Genomic DNA, 20,141 nt, shown 5'->3' with positions numbered 1-20,141 from the left:
CTACTGTTTTTTTTTGTTGTTGTTTGGTTGTTTGTTTGTTTTGCTAATGAACATAAATGAAATGTTTTGTTAGCTGATCAATATGTAATACATACACACACTCTCCGCTTAATCAGGAGTTGGTTTATTTGCATTCATAAATATACTGTATTGACAAATGTTCCACAGAAATCTGAAACCCATCTTCAGCTAAACCCCTGTGGCAGTGAACACATTCCATCATACTCAGTTACTCTATAACTTCTTTATTTAATGTATGAGCAGATCAATAAAAATGTATCTAAATAGCCCAATCCTTAATTTACTTTGGTGGAAAATGGGAAAATATCCAAACAAATATTTCTAGGATGTTTTGCTGAAATTGTTTTATAATCCATAAATAATTACATGTTCCTTAACATGTATACTACACATTTAATGTAACTCCACACATAGAAACACCTGAGCTAGTAGAGTGACCTTAAGCTGCTTAGAACTTTTAGCCCTTTAGTTAAAATTGTATTCTATACTTTTGTTCTGACAATTTTTGATAGTATCACAAATATCTCTGTACATTGTATAGCTGTATAAAATATGACAAAATGTAAGAACACAGGACTTTGAAATTTCACTCAATGTTAATTTAAGCATGAAAGTCTAATTTCATCAGTGCTTCTATTTCACTGGTTCTGCCCTTTTGGGGTTAATATACTTCCCATTCCATCTCCACTTGTAAAGACCCTGCAGCTTTAAAGAGGCTCTAACACACACAGCTAATGTTTGTGATTGAATTGTCATGAGGATCTTAATGTTAGGAACAGGTGTATATTAAATTTGGCGCATCTGTGTAAATCAGTACCCAAAAAAACCTATCAGTCAATTAACCCAACTGGTCATGCGTTTCGTTGACTGAACCATGGAGAAATCTGTATCCTGCATAGAAAGGTTTCCTTGTACGTTACTCATTGTCCCTTTCTACTCCGTTTTCCCTTCATCTGTATCCATCTCTGTCAGCACAGAGAAGCAGACCTTCTGAATCAGCAAACCTGATGATGCTGCAATTTGGCAGGACAAAGAAATGTGTATCAGTTATTAACTTGAAGATGTGTAAGAGAGCAGCAACTATTGCTTCATGATAAACACAGTAATAATGTCATTTAAGGCTTACCGATAAACCTGCGCAGCCACATCGGCCTGCGTGAGGCGGGGGTATAGCAGCACAGGAAGTAGACCGGTACACCAGAGAGGGCAATACCAATGCCAATCAAGGAGTTGATGGTATCACTGTAGAGCGGGACCACCACAAGGAAGATGGTGCAAATACAGAAAATGATCGGGAAGATAATACTGAGCTGTGAAAATAAAAAAAGGAAGGAATGACCAAAAATCTGATTTTTAAGGAACTTAGATTTACAATCATTTTCAGTCACTTCTGAACGAGGAACACATTGGAAGCTCTGGACATCCATGACAATTCAGTAACAATATCCACTGGAAGACCCCAAGGTCAGACTGCACATATACCTTTAATGGCCGTGGTCGGTCTGGCTGTTTCCAACGCAGGTACAGCTGGCCCAGGATAGACAGGCCCACAAAGAACCAATAGCTGAAGCTGTAGTAGTTGATCAGTTTAAAGATGTCCTCCACACATAGATACACCAGAGCCATGGCACCCTGTAGGCCAGCACAACACAAAGCTGCTGGAGTCAGTCCTAAAAATAAAGGTCACTGAATGGTTCTTGGCTTGGACATTTGACTCATGTCCAAACATTAACCGAAATCTGTGACTGGCAAATTCTGAGACTGTAGAGAGAGCTGCTTCGCGATACCTGTTCACATGCATGAGTGTCTGACGCACTTAACATATTGCTGTTGTCCCTTCCACAACCAATAAGAAACATTTAAATATTATCTGATCTTTTAATTCCACAAATATGTGCAGACCTTAGTTTTATTTGCAGGTTAAATAATTGGTGGCTGCACATTGGTGGATTTAGTAAATATTACTCTGTTATACTTGTTAAATGTTTCTTATTGGTTGTGGAAGGGACAACAGCAATATGTAAAGTGCTTCTTAGACCCAGTGCAGGTGGTGGGAGACAGGAGGATGACAGCCAATCTTAGTTACTCTTTATTAATTAGTGTTTACCCACTGTGGTAAAGACTTTACCCAGCTGTTATAGTCGTAAATGGGCAGTAAATGTGGGGTGTTAATGCCTCTTTGTTTCTCATTGGTTATGGAAGCTACAGTGCAGTAGGTTATCTGGTGCCTGTCAACCTCACTGTAGTGAAGTCTGGGTCTAGGCTTCCTAGCCAGCCCCTTTTAACCTCGAACCTGCCCCCATATCCCCCCAAAATGAAATTCTGCCTATGCTATTGTCACACACACACAGTCATACAGTGATGTTTGGGAGATGACTAACATTGAAGAGCAGGGCAGGGATGGGGGTGAAGCGGTTAACGTGAATCATGCACAGGTAGTCAGGCAGGTGGCCCTCTCTGGAGCCCACGAAGAACAGCCTATAGAAAGACATGCACATGAGACATCAGACACCGCAGCACAGGACGATGAGAATGTTATATATCAGGGGAGTCAAACTCATCATTAAATTACTAGGTTTAGGAGCTAAAAGCATCACCAGGGAAATCACCAGAACCAGGAGTTCACAGCCCCATCAGAAATCAAGTGGACCTGAATGTCACTAACCTTGAAGCGGCCAAGATTGAAGCATTTAATCCTCCAAAGCAGGAGAGGGCGACAGCGAGCGGGATGGTCCAGTTAAACACTCCAAATACTCTGTCTGCAAATGTCTGTTAAGTTTCAAGCAGATCAGGTCAGCTACCGACATACTGAACATATATTCCACACAAGGAATGTAGATTTTAAGTTTGTCACTGTGAACTGGACCTGTATCAGAATTGAATTTGAAACTGTGATCATGGTCAGGACCAAAAGGGGGCACTCACCACAGCCACAGCATCACTGTCCAGGATAGCAGGAATAGGCAGAATAGTATAGTAGGCCACATTGGTCAAGATATAGATCACTGTGACAATGGGCATGGAGATGGCAATGGACAGCGGCAGGTTCCTGTATTACATAAATGTGCCCACCAGAGGGCAACAGAGAGTGTTGGAAATGTTTTCAGTGCCATTAGATGTTTCTTAGCTACAAATAAGCAGGTACATGGATGTCTGGAGGTGCTGTTTCCAAAAACTCTGTTTCTTTGTTATGTCCTGTGGTAAACAAACCTAATGCATTAGATTTCTGAACCTAATACATGTTTTCCTTTTTACATTTTTCTTGCAAATGTTATCGGATCTTGTAAATCACAAGGTCATTAAGGAGCTGAAATATGAACGTTGTTACATGTGAGCTCACATTGCTACACTGGCAGCACCAAGTCAGGCAACCTCACCAGAATATGCCTACCTAACAACCTAGCAAGCTTTGGTAAATGTGGTAGAGAAATTAGCAGTAGTAGAGTACGGTTTGAGTAGCTGGTGTTATGATATAAAAGTGTTGAGGTTTAGTAGTGGACTTCAATGCAAGGGAGTGTTAGCCTCACTTAAAACAAAACTTAAAGTGGCACAATAAATTCAGGGTTTCCAAATATCACCACACTGTTAATAGCAGGAGAAACTAAAACAGTTAGTAAAGCTTTATCATTTTGCTGTATAAAATACATCAGATAAGATACACTGCAGCTACACCAGCCCTTTGCTGACAAGACTGGACACTCCTGACATAGGGTAAAACTTTTTATACAGGAAACCTCTGGCAAACACAGCTGGCTGAATATTACCACTGAAAGCTAAAAAAATGTTAGACAGTGAACATCAATACTGATGAAGGTCTTTAATAATAATACTACAAAAGCAAGCACCTGTTAGTTAACAGCATACATCTGTACTTCATTTTATGATGAGAAAGACTTTACCCTATTTATGCATTGCCCTATTTTGAACAATGATATATAATATAAGATATAATATATAAGAATCTTATAATAATCAGATTCTGGCAACAATTATGGAAAAAAATGGACACAAGACACTGATGTTTACTGTAGGGTGCAACTGGAAATTCTGCTTAGACCCAGGGTTGTTTTGGGGGATTATTTTGTCAAATCAATCTGTATAGTAGACACCCTTACCAAATAAAATATCCATAAACACATCAACCCCAGAATCATAAATTATATTTGACCAGAATATTAAGTTGATTGTTACATCTCTCGGATTAGGGCTTCGTTATGGCATGTCAGGGGGGGATCTCTGATCACATGACTGACCTAAGCACCCCATGAAGGTCGTTTGATCCTGTCACATGGCTGCTACTTTACTTTGCCCAGTCGGATGAGTGCATCCAGATGCAAACCTTTGAAATAGGGGCCCCAATCTCATCCTGTCTTTACTCTTTTATGCTGAAGAACTTCAAGTGGCTCATCTACATCCCCTTTCACCTTCAATGATCTGCTCTCTCTTTTCTTTCTCTGTCTTATAGCACATCAATAATCTGTGTGACAACCTGTCCACTGCCCTTAACTAACTTATTTTACTGAATAAATGCTGATCAGCCTAAAGACGGTGTGTTGTGTTTGCTCCTCCTCACCTCTCAGGGTTTTTGATCTCCTCCGTGACAAAGTTGAGAGTATCCCAGCCGGAGTAGGAGAACAGAGCTGAATACAGAGCCAGGGCCACATCGCCTGGATCATGCGTTGAACCCTCAAACAGGTCATCAAAGTTTTGTGTGTGACCTGAAACAAATGCATACACAAACAGACAACTTACAGTGCAAACATCTATTGCTGAGGTACTGGAAATAAATATAAGAGGGTGAAAGGATGTGTTCTTACCCTGGAATATCTTGACCAGGCCAGTGATGATAACAGCAATGAGAGCAATGACTTTGGCATAGGTGAAGAAGTCTTGTACGCGAGTACCCCACTTCACATAGGCACAGTTTACAAAGGTGAGCAAACCTGCAGAACAGAGCTATTTTTCATATTAAAATATACAAACAGACACATTTTAACAGCACTATGCAAAATATTAGGTGGCCATTATTTTTTTGTTAGGTGGTCATTAGTTTCTGCATGTAAACCGTGTTAGCAGTGGTATGGTACGGATGTAACAATACAGTGTACTGCATCGAATAGCATTGCAGCATATCATATTGTATTGTATGGTATTGTGATATTGTGGTGTTGTGTACTGTGAATATATTAGCTTGTAGCTAGAGCATTAGATGGAGAATATCATATACTTTTGTGGCATTAGATTGGGACCAACATATCACTTTGTGGCTCGTTAGATTAGGAATAATATATAAGATTGTGGCCAGACCATTGGATTGTAACTAACATTATAGCATGTGCTAAAACATTAGATTGGGACATAACATATTAGCTCTTGGCTAGAGCATTAGATTGGGACTAACATATGTGGTGCTGGGGCATTAGATTGGGACTAACAAATTTTGTACTATGGCATTAGATTGGGACTAACATATCTTGTACTAGGGTGTTAGATTGGGACTAACATCATCTTTTGGACAGAGTGTTAGATTGGGACTAACATCAGTTTGTGCTAGAGCGTAGACTAAAATCAGTTTATGGCTGCAACATTAGACAACAAACAATTGTTGCTAGCTTGTTAGATTGGGACTCATTCATAAGATTGAGGCTGCAATGTTAGATTGGGACTAACAGTTTTTGCTTGAGTGTTAGATTGGGACTAATATATCAGCTTCTGGAAACATTTACATATTAACTAAAACACACTCTCAGCTGCTTATTTTTACTGTATAAAAATGTGTCAAATCAAGATATTGAGATATGATCCTATATGATACTATATGATCACGTATAGTATTGAATAGAATCACAAACTATCACACTCCTTATAATAAAAACAAATGAACTTAAATACAGAACTCAGCAGCTGGAATGTGCTCTCAGTGTTGTTTTCAGTGAAATTATTGATGTGTTACTTAGAAGAAGAAAGTTAGAAGAACACAGGTTTGGTTCTTCTCTGTGAAACCCCAGTCACTGAATGATTGATTAGATAGATAGGGAACAGATGGTAGCTGTAAATACTGGCCTTCCTCGATGAGAGATTTAGAAATGGTTAACACGCTCACAAACACATAAAACACAGTGTAGTGTTTAATTTTAATTTAATTTTCCAATCTAAAGTAGTATATACCATGCTTACTAGTATATACCAAAACTTTTGTTGCATTCATTAGAAAACCTTTCTGAAACATTACAGTAGAGGGGAAAAAATATTGTAAAACTTAAATAAACATTTTTATCTGTCTATTCATCTGTGTTATTATTAATATGACACTGACACAGTGTAAACCGATAGCTGGCTTTAAAAAAAAAAAATATAACAATAATAATAACTAATGGAAAAAAGGTGAAATTAATATTTTCTATGAAATGAATATGTAAACGACACTAGAAACTAGAGCCTTTACACAATATAAGGTTCAGCAGGTTGATACCTGAAATCACCCTGTCTGTTTGACCAGGTGTCTTTGAAAGGGTTATAGTTTGTGTAAAACCAAAACCACTGTTTTGGCAAAGCCCATCCGGTGCTCCAATAACAGAGTGCAGTCATAACACTGCTGCCTTGCTGGGAAGCACACAGAGTCCATATCTGTTTGAATATTCGATCAGTGACACTGGAGCCGATGTATACTTGTGATTTTTACAGGCTTGAGTAAAGCCGTTGTGTGATTTTTTAAGAGCTGAAGAGCGAGAGAGAGTGTGTCTGTGTGCTTGTGTATATATCTTTTGTAAGGTAGTCTGTGTGGCTTGAGGAAGTGAGGCTGCTGACATCAGCACCCCTGCTGACTGTTTTTCAGAGAGTGGAAGAATGACAAAAGCTTAGAACAGCACTTACAGCGAAGCAAAGAAAGAAAGAATTGCTGTGAGTGTGTGTGTGTGTGTTGAATGCTGAATGTATTGTTCAGTGTTCTTTACATGGTTTTGCACATATGTGTGCCATATGTGTTATTTTTGGTACCCACAGACCACAGACACCACTCACTCCATGTTGTAAAAGTTGTGGTTATTCTACCATTGTCTTTCTGATAACCTTAAAAACTAAAACGGATGGTTATGCTGTCATCTATTAAGGGTAGACCCCTGACCTGATGACCAACAGGGAAAGACACTGAACAATAGAGCAGAAAGGGTAATCTATACAGCTCTCACTCTCTTCTCTTTACCTCACAATCTCACTCACACACATACAGAGAAAACCTTCACTGTGTCCTTCAAGATATGGCTTTCCCAAGAAAGCATTTGGTAACTTTGCCTTAACGTCATCTCATCTCTCATCATTATCAGTGTTTATTACCTTAAGTGCATGAAAGAGTCAATCTGCTATGTGCTAATCTCCAGTCACTATTTGCTCAAGCGTGATTAACACACAGGCACACATCCTTCACAGAAATTTAGTACAAACCAGTCCATCCAGTAGGTGCTTTGCAGGCTCTGAACTGAATTTGAAATAATGAATACCAGTAGGTGGACCCCAATTGAACTTACTGAAAGTCTACCCTAGATATCACTGCATTTCCAGACGGGTCATTTAACAGAATAGTTGACCTGCTTAACTATTAGCAGTTAGCACGCTATTGAATTGATTAATGACAGATGGGCTGTAGACACTTCTAGACTGTAAACAGAGCAAGGTTCAGCACAGCTTTACTGTAAGACTCTGCACTGGTGTGTGAAATCTGCTTCTGGCTTTCAGTGGATAGACAAATATATCTCTCTCGACCAGAGAAGAAAAACACCACCTCAAACCAATCCTTACCAGAGAGTTTGTGAGAGTAGGTGTGTTCTATTATAGCTCTGCCCTTCGCTCTCTCTTTCTCTCCCTCTTCCCCTCTCTCTCTCCGTGCTTTGCATGCTGAGCTGTCATTAGCGATTAGCACAAGGGTCAGAGTCTTATGTGGAGGACTTTATCTTCCTAGTATCAGCAAATTCACATCCTTCAAAAAACTGCTTATCACTCTGTGTGTCTCTGTGTGTATCTGTGTGTGTGTGTGCGTGTGTGTGTGTGTGTGTGCGTATATGTGAGATGAAACATCTAAGCCTGATCAAAACACATCCAGATTTTGTACATTACTTTTTTAATTTCATTTTTTTATATTAATTATCATTATGTTAGTAATTTTAAGATTTATAAATTAATAATTTCTGTCAAACTAATCTGTAAGGTATGAACTGCTGATATTTAGACACATCTGAAGGCCTTCATTACCAGGATCATGTGTGTCAGGAAGTCATAGTGAGATACCAGATGCCTCTATGGGACTGGTTTGGTTTGCCCAACTGGGAACCACAAAGTTTTGTCCTATGGTTCCATATTGGCCCCACATATGTATGCCCAACTGGGTCCCACCAGGGTCAGTGATGGCACTAGAAAAAGTTAAACATGGGCCCAATCTGGGTTGTACATTGCATATGGGGACTGATGGGACCCATATGAGATTAGGCTGGGCTATAACGATGGGAAAGCCCATCTGGGAAGCCCAACCTGGTCCCAGTAACAACACATGTAAAAACCTGCACAGAGCCCATGCCCACCTGGAACCCACCTAGCAAATATTCCATCCATGTGAGCCCAACAGGAGCATGTTGGCACCCATGAGATGAGCAAATAAGGCTTCACACTGAAAGTTTCTACTTGGTCTGCTATTTTGATGGGGCATTGCACAAGAAACTATTAAAAATGTTCTCTTGGTGCCAGAGGGGCACAGCTTATTCTGTCCTTGTTTAGTGCTTCAACTGTTTAACACCTGGTTACTGCAGGATAGTCTGGCCTTGAACATGTCTACACCACTAGAACTAATGTTTTTGTCATCCTAATTACACATAATCAACCTGCATTGTGCAGGACCAACACATACACCGATCAGCCATAACTTTAGTTAGCTTTAGTTGCCCATGACCCTGTTACTGATTCACCCTTTTGTCCTTTCTTGGACCACTATTGGTAGGTACTGAATGGTGTATCCCAGACAAAACCTTATCAATCCTGCCTGATGTTATTGAGATGCTCTGGCCCAGTGGTCTTGCCATTACAATTTAGCTCTTTTAAAAGTGGCTCAGATCCTTTTTCCATTTTCCTGCTTTTAAAACATCACCTTCAAGAACTGACTAATCACTTGCTGTCTAATATATCTCACCCTTTGACAGATGCCACTCTAAATGAAGATAATCAATGTTTTTAGCAACTGATGGTAATAATGTTATGGCTGATCGGTAAATGTATGTAATAATATACTAATATACTTTGCTAATAGAAAAAAATAACACATTAACTGTGTCTAAATCAACACAAAACGGGCAGTTTCTGAGTACTCTGAAAATCAAAAATGCTACCTTTACAAAAAACAGAGAAATCATCTGACTAAGTGACAAACGGCCTGTTCAAGATAAGAACCACGTGAATGTAATGTTTTTGTGAGTGAATCACTTCTCTGCTGCCAGCCAAAGCCACACACACTTGCACACACACTCACGTGAAACTGTTCCCTTATTCTGTATTCCTCTGATCTTACTCACTCTTTCAACTTCCTGACCTTTCCTTCCTTTCTTTTACCTTTCTCTCTTGCTCACCACAACTCCCTTTCCCTTAACAGAAAAGACCTAATTTACTATGTACTCTAACATAGTATTTAGGTGTATAATTGAATACTATCGGATACTGGCTTTAAAGTTATCACTGCCTGTTCCATCTAAAACACATGGGAAATAATGCTTACGTCTGGAGTATCTGTCAGCTTTCATGTTCCTCTTTTTCCCGCCACCCATCTCTGCAGAGTGCTGATCAATATGTCACGTCACGTCTCTCTCACTACCCTTTTCCTGCCAACTGAGCACAGCTTAAAAACGATTAACCCACACATGTTAAGTGAACTGATAAATTAAAGGTTTGCCTAAAAAATGCTTTTATTGTTTTAGTTCAGTAAAAAGAGTCATTTGAAGTGAGCTTTGGACTCAGAAAGAAGAAATGTCAGTGCTATGCAACGGTTCATTTGCCATGATTTAGAGCTGGGCCACTGCTAATATTTATTATCATTGTGATAAATTACACCTGATTTTTTTTGAGCATATCATGGATATCCACAGTATTTCCAGAAAACTGACTAGCTGTATTTGTAATTGTGTTTAATTACACATAGAGCATAATTAGTCCTGGTTGATTAGTCTTGGATTTAGTGAAGCTCAGTGTGTGAAATGAGTAAAATGATCTGTATTCTAGTTTTTGAAAGTTTTTAAAAATGTGTCACCACTTTTTTGTCACAAATAAGAATATCAGAAGATTTTGTGTATTATGAAAAAAATGTAACTTTACAGGAGAAAAAACAACATTAAAACCATTCTTAACCATTAATGGACGTCAATGTAAAAAGATTCCATATATTTCTATTGGTCCATTCATCATTAAATGATTCCAAATTTAACATAGCAACGAATAGTGGTGTAGTGAATAACACACATAGCGCCCACCCCTTTAATTATCTGCCATTATTAGAGAAAGAAAAATATGTTGTTTATTGTGTTAAATTAAGTTTGGATTAGAGTTTGTGAGAAATATCTTAATATGTTTTAGAATACAACTCTTTAAATGCAGCTGCTTAAAAAATAGGCTACTAAAATGGCTTCTTTGGAGCAATGGCAAAGTAGATGGTTGGGCAACTGAGTTTAGCACAGTTTGATGATTTCCTTCCGTCCTTCCTTGCTTTCCTTGCTGGTTGACTAAATCTACCAATTTACTTCATAATGCAGAAAGGCTTATTACACGCCAAGGCATACTATTCAGTTACTGCAAGGAATTCTGTATTGGGGCTATTTTTTGTTTGAGAAGTTTGTAATAACACTCTCAGACCACCATCAGGCCACATGCTGTTTAAGGGGTTAATAGGTGAGCTGAATCAGGTGTGCTTGCACAGGAAAAGCACAAAACTGTTCAGGAATCTGATCCTCCAGGACATTAGCTCTAAAAAGAAATTATTAGGATATAAAGGCTATTAAGGCTTTTCATGAGTGTTGGTAAATTAGTAAATGTTTCAGTATTAATGTTTATTAACATGGTTTTAGAGGTATGCCATATTCACACACAAACACACACATATTGCCACAGTCATAAGACTTAGACCTACTTGAAGCTCTATGGCCACAACATCCTATCCATGGCGGATGGTTGTGTATTCTTTTGTTGAAAATTAAATATGGTCACCCTAGTCTAACCCCCCTCACCCCCCCCCCCCCCCCCGCGTCTCTGGGTTTAGTTCCAAAATACATCAAATTTAAGTTATTTGGCCTTTTTTTCAGTGTAATGAGGAGTTGGAATGGGCTCAACCCACATGTATATTTATGTGTAATAACCAATTAACACAACTGTTACAAAAATATACTCTACACAAGGTTTTGGACAGTTTTGCTACAAGCTACCAGTTGATATAGTTCCACTTAAGTTGTGTTTTGGAAAGGTACTTTGACCCCTTACCTAAATCATAGTTTCACAAACGTACACAGCATATCAGCCAGTGTTAAATCAACACTTTTGGCACAATGTCTGTGTAGCAAAGCTTGCGTATGCTGAGATCCAGACCCATCTTTGTATTCTTAGGATATTTTCACAGACAGACACATAGACATGTACTGAAACAAAAACACACAAAAGGTGTTTACTCACATATGCAGGCTGCAGCCAACAGGCGGTTGGCCACATACGGGGCGACACAGGTAGGGAAGATGGGCTGCACCATGTAGTTGGAAAAGGTTATGGCTATTACAGCTTGACTGGTGGGCTCGATGATGAGGAGAGACGTCCACAGACGGATGAAGGCCAGAAACCCTCCGAAGGCCTCAAGGATGTAGGCATAACTGGCACCGGACTTTGTGATAGTGGTTCCCAGCTCAGCATAGCAAAGCGCCCCAAATACTGAGAATATTCCCCCAATGGTCCACACTACCAATGACAGGCCGTAGGAGGCACTGTATATCAGAACGCCTTTAGGAGAGACGAAGATGCCCGAGCCAATCATGTTCCCCACAATGAGGCAGACGCCATTGAGCAAAGAAATCTCCTTCTTTAGTTTCATTGACTCATTAGAACCGGTCGACTTCAGGTCTCCATTGGTTACCTCTGGGGAGGACTCTTGTGTAGGAGCAGGGCTATAGGTGGCCATCTTTGCATGGGGTTGATGGCAGGTAGTAAAAGTGAGGTGCTGACTGGATCAGTCGACTCTCAGTCTGTTTTATTTAGTAAGTTTGGGAGGCCTGGTTATATCTGAGTTAGACGTCTTGAGGTGGCATCTGAGGAAAGAAAGTCCTAATTTAGTGAAAATGTTGCTTACTGGAAAATGATCAAGCACACACACAATACAGCCCTGATCAGATGACTGGGTTAACCTGAAAATGCACATGAAACCACACAAACACAAGCAAACACTATGTGCTATTTGACCTTGCAGATGGCTATTACCAAGCCATTAGTGACGTGAGTAAATGGCTTTTTTAGGAGTGAGTAAATAAATGGACTCAGAGAGACATGCTGAATGGAGTAGAAAAAAACATACAGCCTTTTCTGCTCTTCAGTGCTTCTTACTCCATCATGCAGTGTTGTTCAAAGGGCTCATATCTTCCATTTTTCTTGTAGTTGTTTTTTATTGCATGATGTCCACTTGTTACTGTACCTTTTAGACTGCTATATGTAGATGGTCTCTGTTCTTAGAACTTCAACTTGAATAGGCAGAGCGGACCTGAACTTAAACTGTAGGTTAAACAGCTGAAAATATGACATCATAAAAGACAATGAATTGACCCTAAGTTGTTTTTGCAGCCCATATCACCTTCTATTTTCATAATTGCAACTTTACAGGTGAAGGAAAACCTTCTAGACATTTAAAGGAAGTCAATGTAAAAAGATTTTGGTGCATGTTTATTGACCCATTCAACACAAAATGTGTGTAAAAATAAAGAACACCTGTTACATTCTAAAAACTGAAACACTGGAGATACAGGTATTTATGTGGCAGTGACATTTTGGAGCATTTCTTTTGGTCCATGCATTATAAAATCTTAAGATGTGGCAAAGAACAACAGTCAGATCTAAATTATGTCACAATGTGAAAAACAGAGATACAACGAGACCCTTTAATTAACAGGATAGTTACTCTGCTGTTGTCTTAATCGTCAGCTCAGAGAATAACATCAAGCAAATCAAACCACTAATGATCAAATTTATCCCACTTCTTCCAATATTAACTAATCAGCTTCCCCTACTTTAGTTCTCCAAGTTTTCTTGCTTTAGTTATTCTTTCTCAAACACGCACAGTGTAGAGGGAGGACAGCAGTCACATCACATGTTCTCCACGGTTAGGAGGATGTATACGAGTTAAAGACAGGTGGCCAGACCATAAAGAACAAATAGTCACATAACTGTCATTTCAGTATGAGTAGAAATACGATCCGTTTGGATAAACCATCCACATACACACAATCCTCTGTGATTAATGTCTCTAATATAAAGGTTTTAGTAAACAGCAGGAAAAGGGATGCACTTAATTAAAAAAGTGGACCATTAATGGACCCTTAGTTGAACTTTGCCAGGCAAAGATGCTGACAATGTCTTACTTTACAGTTTATGTGCATGGTTTGCTGGGTATGTCAAAAGCAGCTTAAAGAACATCAATTTACATAGCATTAGATAAGGCCTAATGCAGTGGATAATAAGTAACTACAACATCTGCGGTAAGCATGTATAGACGCCTTTGTAACGTACGTATGTGCTGTTCTAAGCTTAAGTGGAGTAAGAGATCTAAGGCAGCCCAAACAGACTGCTACACCACAGAACAGAAAAAACATGTGAAATTATAAAACAGGCAAAGTAATGAAAGTGAACGACCAAATAGTGGAAAAAATAACCCACTGCACTTTGCACATGATGCGTATGCCGTGCAAGCAGGCAGGCTACATCTGACCAACTGTGGAATTTATTGCATTTTTTAAGGGTAATGAGAAGTTGGAATGGACTTGACCTACAGACATTTTTTTTTCTTATTTGCAGAGCAGAACATTTACATTTAAAGCATTTAGCAGACACTCTTATCCAGAGCGACTTACAAAAGTACTTAGCTATTTACCCAAGAATAACCTCAGCTTAATTTAGACACTACTAAACACAAATCAATAAGGTGCCCACTCTACTATTTGCCCAAGTACTCTCAGAAGAGGTGGGTCTTCAGTCTGCGTTGCATGTCCAATCAAAAAGTACAATCTACCTGACAATCTACCTCACCTGAGTATATGTATAAGTGGGGCAGTGGTGGCTCAGCGGTTAGAGCGCCGGGATATCGATAACAGGGTTGTGGGTTCGATTCCCGGGTTCGGCAAGCTGCCACTGTTGGGCCCTTGAGCAAGGCCCTTTACCTTCTCTGCTCCCCGGGCGCTGGAGTTGGCTGCCCACCGCTCTGGGTGTGTGTGTGTACTCACTGCCCCTAACACGTGTGTGTGTGTGAGTGTGTGTTCACTACCAGATGGGTTAAATGCGGAGGACACATTTTGCTGTACAGTCCACACTGTACAGTGACGAATACGTGCACCTTTATCCTTTATCCTTTTTATGTCCACCTATTCCAAAAACCCAGAAGGACATACTGTAATATTTTTTAACCCATATTTTTATAGTATATCTGTGTCTTAGACGTTGACAGTATGTACAGTGCCGTGCATAAGTTTTAACTTTTAAGCAAATTAGAATAAAAAAGCTTATTTTCTGGGCAGTAAGTGTTTATTTACTCAGTAAAACACAAATATTATAATAAATCCAGTTAACATTCATATCAAAAACTAGTGGTTTTACGTCACTGTGTTCATTCAATCATCTCATAAATCATCTAGTGTATAATCCAACACCTAGTTTGGTAAATCAGTCTTTAATGATGTTAAATCAGATGGTCCAGCTGGTGATGGAATTGAACAAATCCACGAGCCGGCTGGGGGCATCCAGGAGAAGTCTGAAACCAAGCTCAACTACTTACCTCAAAATGACTAAGTATTATATTTGTCTTACTGGATTTATGTCTCCTTGTATCTGCTAATATAACCTGGTGATGTGCTCAGATGTCTAAAACCTCTTCACCACACTGTAAGCCCAGACAGATGTAGAAGGAACGAAAGAAAGAAAGGCATTACCGTGCAGGAGGAGAACAGGTAAGGCAGGCACGTGATGATAAAAAGGGAGAGAAGTGTAGTCTCCCCAGCTCTTAGAGACCTGAGTGGGAGAGCAAGGTCCAGCCAGCACTGATAAGATCTCTCTGAGAAACCAGCTATAAAACAAATGACTTAAGATTACATTCTGAACACAGTCTGCTGTGCAGCCTTAATGCCAATACAGGCAGGTATGGTGTACAAGCTGGGACTCATTTACCCTGTCTGCTGAAATTCACTGAGACCAGTTCTGTTCTCATGTAAAGATGGGGAACGGTCCCCACCGTCTAAATGTGTTTACTATGCGACGTATTTGGAGTGGCATACGTCTCTGTAACGCCCCCTGAAGTTCACAGAGGAAGAATCAGTGCTGTTGACCAAAACGCAGAAATGTAACGTTTACCAAACGGACACACACACACACACACACACACACAGACACATTAGACACTATACATGCCTTACCTCTCTCAGGTGATCAACAACTCCAGTGAATCTGGCGCTCAGACTGAAACCCACTGAACCCGTAGACTGCTGGTCATCTACTGGTCATTCACGTTAGAGGAGAGTGACCCCCTAGTAGCGATCATCTTAATAGGAGGCTGAGCTGAAAACCAAGCTTAGATGACTGTCTTCATTAGGTACTCCTGTACTGCTGGTCTTGACTGCTCTCTCTCTCTCTCTCTCTCTCTCTCTCGCTCTCTCTCTCTCTCTCTCGCTCTCTCTCTCTCTCCCCCAGTTCACTTGAAGGTGTACTGAAGTTTGACCATCAGATCAGCTGATAGACTTCTGCTTTCATGCGGAGAGGACTCGACTACACTGCACGTGACTCCTACCACAACCAACTTTAAGTCAACCTGGACTTTTTGCTTAATTTCCTGACTGAGCAGATGCCTCTGTCCATATTAAAGAGGAATATCGCGGGTATTTCAAACGTTGTGCATAATATAACGGATAAAGTATAAATAGAGTCAGTTTATAGGAGTTGATATCAAACATACCATTTTTAAGCAAATGTAAAGAATCAGAGTGGTTTACAGTGGTGTTGAATGGGACCAGGCGTCAGAAGAGTTTAATGCATTGAAATTCTCCCTCTCTTATTATTCGCTACTTATTCATTCTTACAGGTATATCATATGCTGCCTGAAGCATTGGTTTAGGTTAATATCCTGGCTGTAAACATATTTTTTAAATGCAATTTTGGCAGAGAAATACATGCAGGGAGCTAAACATTAGGGGAATAATAAAATGTTGATATACTGAAGTATCGCAATATTATCGTTACCAATTCTGTATCGATTCTATAAAACTTGGTATCCATTCAAAATGACTTTTGCATGTAAACATTTGTGTTGCATATTGTGTTGAGTTTAAACCTCATCAGATCCCACTGGTCTGATTGCATAAATGGTAAACTTTAATTTTACTCCGATTTTGTGCGTATGATGAGTGTGTTTTTAGCCCAGGACAGTTTTGTTTCATCCTTGTTTCATCTCAAGTCAAGTCAAGTGGGTTTTATTGTCATTTCAACTACATACAGAGTACACAGTGAAACGAATCAACGTTCCTCCAGGACCATGGTGCAACATAGATAGTGCATACAAAACACAAGTGCAACACAACACAGTACAGACAGAGAATAATAAATAATTGCCGGTAGTGTGCAAATTATGCAGTGTGTAATAAATATTGAGTCCAGTGAGGTAGTAAAGTTATTAGTGCAAATGCTTTGTGCAAAAATGCTTCCCATTTTATCTGGGGTAAATGGTTGGAGAGAGAGAGAGAGAGAGAGAGAGAGAGAGAGAGAGAGAGAGAGAGAGAGATGTAACAGAAAAAGCCATCAGTTCAGAAGTTGAGTTGATACTTTCTTGACTTTCTTGATACTTTCTTACACTATTACAACATATTGAATCGTAACCCCTGTCTCTTGATACGTATTGTATCGCCAGGTTTTTGCCAATGCTAGATGTCCTACTAGACATCTTCAGATTTACCACTGTTTTGCTATTATTGACAGCACATATAAAATCAAGACATGTAGGTTTACTGGTCATTTCCAATTGTAAATCAAATGACTGATGTGCATTGTGATGACTGCAAAGAAAATATACCCTGACAATATCCCCCAGAGTTTATGCACGGAAGTCTAACTATAACATCCCTCTTTGTGTAGTATTGAATGCATTAATTGAAATGAGGACAGATGCAAATGTAAGTCACTCTGAATAAGAGTGTCAGCCCTTGTTTTTCCTTATATATCACACTAATGCATGCACCACTCTCACTGAATGCACACTTTCCCAGCCTCTAGTCTCTATCCATGTCTTTCCTGTAATCTAAGTGCAGGTGTGACTGTAACTGGTGTTCTTATTGACACACTTGTCAGATGACTTGCCTTTGTTGCATGAAAGCACCTGCCATCCTTTCCCCCTGTAATGAACCAAGTAGTATTGTCTGTACCACTGTCTGGACGTATCTGCACTCTGCATGTTTTTCATTCATTCATTCAGGCTTTTCCTTAAATACTGTATATCACTTGTTTTTACAGCATAAAATAATAATAATAATAATAACAACAACAACAACAATAATAATAATGCATCTTTTAAAATATTTGAACCTGAAGCTGTATGGAATGAATGAAAGGTATTCAAAGCCTTCAGAACCCCCAGATGAAAAAATGAAACATTGTTTTTATAATCCTTTTAATCATAAAATGATAAAGCTCATGATAAAGCTCAGGCCCACAAATTGTAGCATTTATCAAAGTATTTTAATGAAGTGACTGACCAAGCATGTCCACCTTGTTATGGACATGCAAAGACATATTAAACTTATTATACACATATTTAGACATTATCCATGTTTTTACATTTATAGTGAATGTTTTTGCTTTAAATCAGTTTTAAAATTGCAGATATTTCATGGAATTTTCTCAGCCCATGATGTTCTTTTCAGATAAAAGGTAGTGTAAAAGCATTTAGTTATTTTTTTTAATTTTGTTTATACACAATTCACCTCACATTATACATTCATTTGCAACAATTATTTACTCAGTCAGATTTAAGAACAGACCAGGAGACAAAAATGGCAAGAACAGATAGGAAATAAGAACTAGTTAATGACAGACAGAAATGATTCATAATGAGGCATTTTCAGGTCACACAGTCTATATTCTGAGTTATAGGTGCACTTTGTATTTTGTATTGTATATTTGTATTGGGTCACAGTTACCTATGTAGCAGCCCCCTCTTCTACATCCATCCCTGAAATGTTTTTTGGTTTATTAATACAGACTTATTTCAGAACTTATTTTTTTATAGTCGTTTCTCTTCTGGAATCCACATTGCATTTGTATGATTGTCCTGTGTGTGTGTGTAAAGAGCAGAAAAAGAGAGGGTAAGGATGCATAGTTGCTATACTGCGCAAGTATTTGCTGCCATAATATGTTCTCCACTTTTAAGCATCAAATCTCATTCTATTTAATATTTGATGACTATTAATATTAATCCTGAAAGAAGACTTTTAGAATTCCATTGTTGCATGTGGCGGTACTGAAAAAAAACACCCACCCTTCTCCAGCTGCACCATTTGATACTTTTACAATCAAAATTATTGTGTTGAATTTGGAGGAAGCACTTGTCATATTAGTTAGGTTGAGTTATGTAAAGTGTTCTTGTTTGAGTGCCTTATTGCCAGCAGCTGAAAGTTTGAACATTTTGCTAATAAACCTCATTTTTAATCATTTCGATTGCAACTGTAATTTAGGACAACTATAAGCATTAGCTCAGGAAAATCAAGCTAATGCAAGGTGCCCTGATAGCAACACTGATGTGGGCCAAACCTGGACCGCATCCAGCATTTATTAGTGATCCACATAGCACATAGATTGATGTGGCTGCTAGTAAATTTTAGGCCGGTACAAATGGTTTAACTAGTGGTTCAGTGGTGTGTTTGCTTTGACAGTGAGGGTTTAAAAGTTGGCTGAGATGCTGCCTCTTCACAGCTGTAACAGACAGCTATTTTACTAAATACCATTAAACTAAATAACATTAATTATGAAAATTGCTCATATAGTATTATTTATATTGTTATTATTGGTTCTGGCCACCCATTCTGGGCCACTTCTAGGCCACCACTCCATGTGGTTACAGGTTCAGGTCTCATCAGTGTTGCTATCAGGGTACAGTGTAAAGCAGTAAACTATGAATATTCCCTCCAGCAATGTTGTAAGTAATCTAGGCTAAGATACAGAGTGTAGTTCTTGGAAACTAGTGGAATCCTAAATTGAACACACTGCTTTTTTGACCACTGGTAAAAAAAAAAAAAAACTACACATTTTCATTGTGCCGATTAGACCTTGGCATCATATGAAGCAGTGCACCCATTACCCCCTCCAGTGGACTGGATGGGCTATTGCAGATTGTGATTTGGGTGAAATGTTTTATGACCAAACCGTGTTCTACAGAGCAAGAGAGAAAAACTAGCCCCATCTTAAAAATGCAGAATTATGCCGCTCTCTTCTAAAGACTACATTCATAACTTTCTTTGTTTCTTTCCTGAAGCCTGATATCATTCAGATTGAACTAATCTTGTCATGCTTCAGCATAAAACATCTACACTGAAGGCCTGATGGTGTTTGACTCTATGGTTATGAGCAGATTAGACATCATGGGGCATGGATGACAATTTATCAAGGATGATTAAAGGAATTAGCATAATCACCCCACTGTATAGTGGACAAAGGAAAAACTACCAAACACAGGACACTTGCGACTTCACAGTTACAGGTCGTTTGTTAAGGACCACACGCCTTTGCTGCGTCGCTTTGGCATATTTTGGCACTGAGTGAAATGTATTTGGTATTGTCTCTCCTATATTTTTGATTGAGACATGCCTCATGTCGCTTGTGAA

General features: G+C 39.1%; 1 protein-coding gene across 3 annotated transcripts; it reads right to left on the bottom strand.

Moving 5' to 3' along the window:
• Positions 1-108: 108 nt before the first annotated feature.
• On the bottom strand, positions 109-16,007 carry slc7a7 (solute carrier family 7 member 7). 3 transcript variants are annotated; one of them, XM_072687636.1, is made up of 11 exons: positions 15,448-15,543; positions 15,213-15,346; positions 11,710-12,332; positions 4,839-4,964; positions 4,595-4,739; positions 2,947-3,070; positions 2,687-2,790; positions 2,403-2,499; positions 1,504-1,653; positions 1,148-1,331; positions 109-1,034 (listed from the first exon to the last, which is right to left on the bottom strand). In XM_072687636.1, exons 3-11 carry the CDS (start codon positions 12,203-12,205, stop codon positions 955-957), a joined length of 1,506 nt encoding a protein of 501 aa, XP_072543737.1. In that variant the 5' UTR covers positions 12,206-12,332; positions 15,213-15,346; positions 15,448-15,543; the 3' UTR covers positions 109-954. The 3 variants fall into 3 exon arrangements, with proteins under 3 accessions (XP_072543737.1, XP_072543736.1, XP_072543738.1); XM_072687635.1 differs by lacking the exons at positions 15,213-15,346; positions 15,448-15,543 and adding an exon at positions 15,693-16,007; XM_072687637.1 differs by lacking the exons at positions 11,710-12,332; positions 15,213-15,346; positions 15,448-15,543 and adding an exon at positions 9,773-10,210.
• Positions 16,008-20,141: the final 4,134 nt, after the last annotated feature.

The sequence above is a fragment of the Salminus brasiliensis genome, chromosome 9 (genome assembly GCF_030463535.1).
Source record: "Salminus brasiliensis chromosome 9, fSalBra1.hap2, whole genome shotgun sequence".
In the NCBI taxonomy this organism is placed as follows: Eukaryota; Metazoa; Chordata; class Actinopteri; order Characiformes; family Bryconidae; genus Salminus; species Salminus brasiliensis.
Note: the sequence above shows the minus strand (reverse complement) of the source record. Positions and strands in the feature narration are given on the sequence as shown.

Excerpts from the sequence above, each read along its gene's own strand:
- slc7a7 (XM_072687635.1), bottom strand. The coding sequence starts at position 12,205 with ATGGCCACCTATAGCCCTGCTCCTACACAAGAGTCCTCCCCAGAGGTA. Across the intron at positions 4,965-11,709 it reads GTTGGCTGCAGCCTGCATAT|GTTTGCTCACCTTTGTAAAC; the intron begins GTGAGTAAACAC and ends TCTGTTCTGCAG. Across the intron at positions 1,035-1,147 it reads GTGGCTGCGCAGGTTTATCG|CATCATCAGGTTTGCTGATT; the intron begins GTAAGCCTTAAA and ends GCCAAATTGCAG.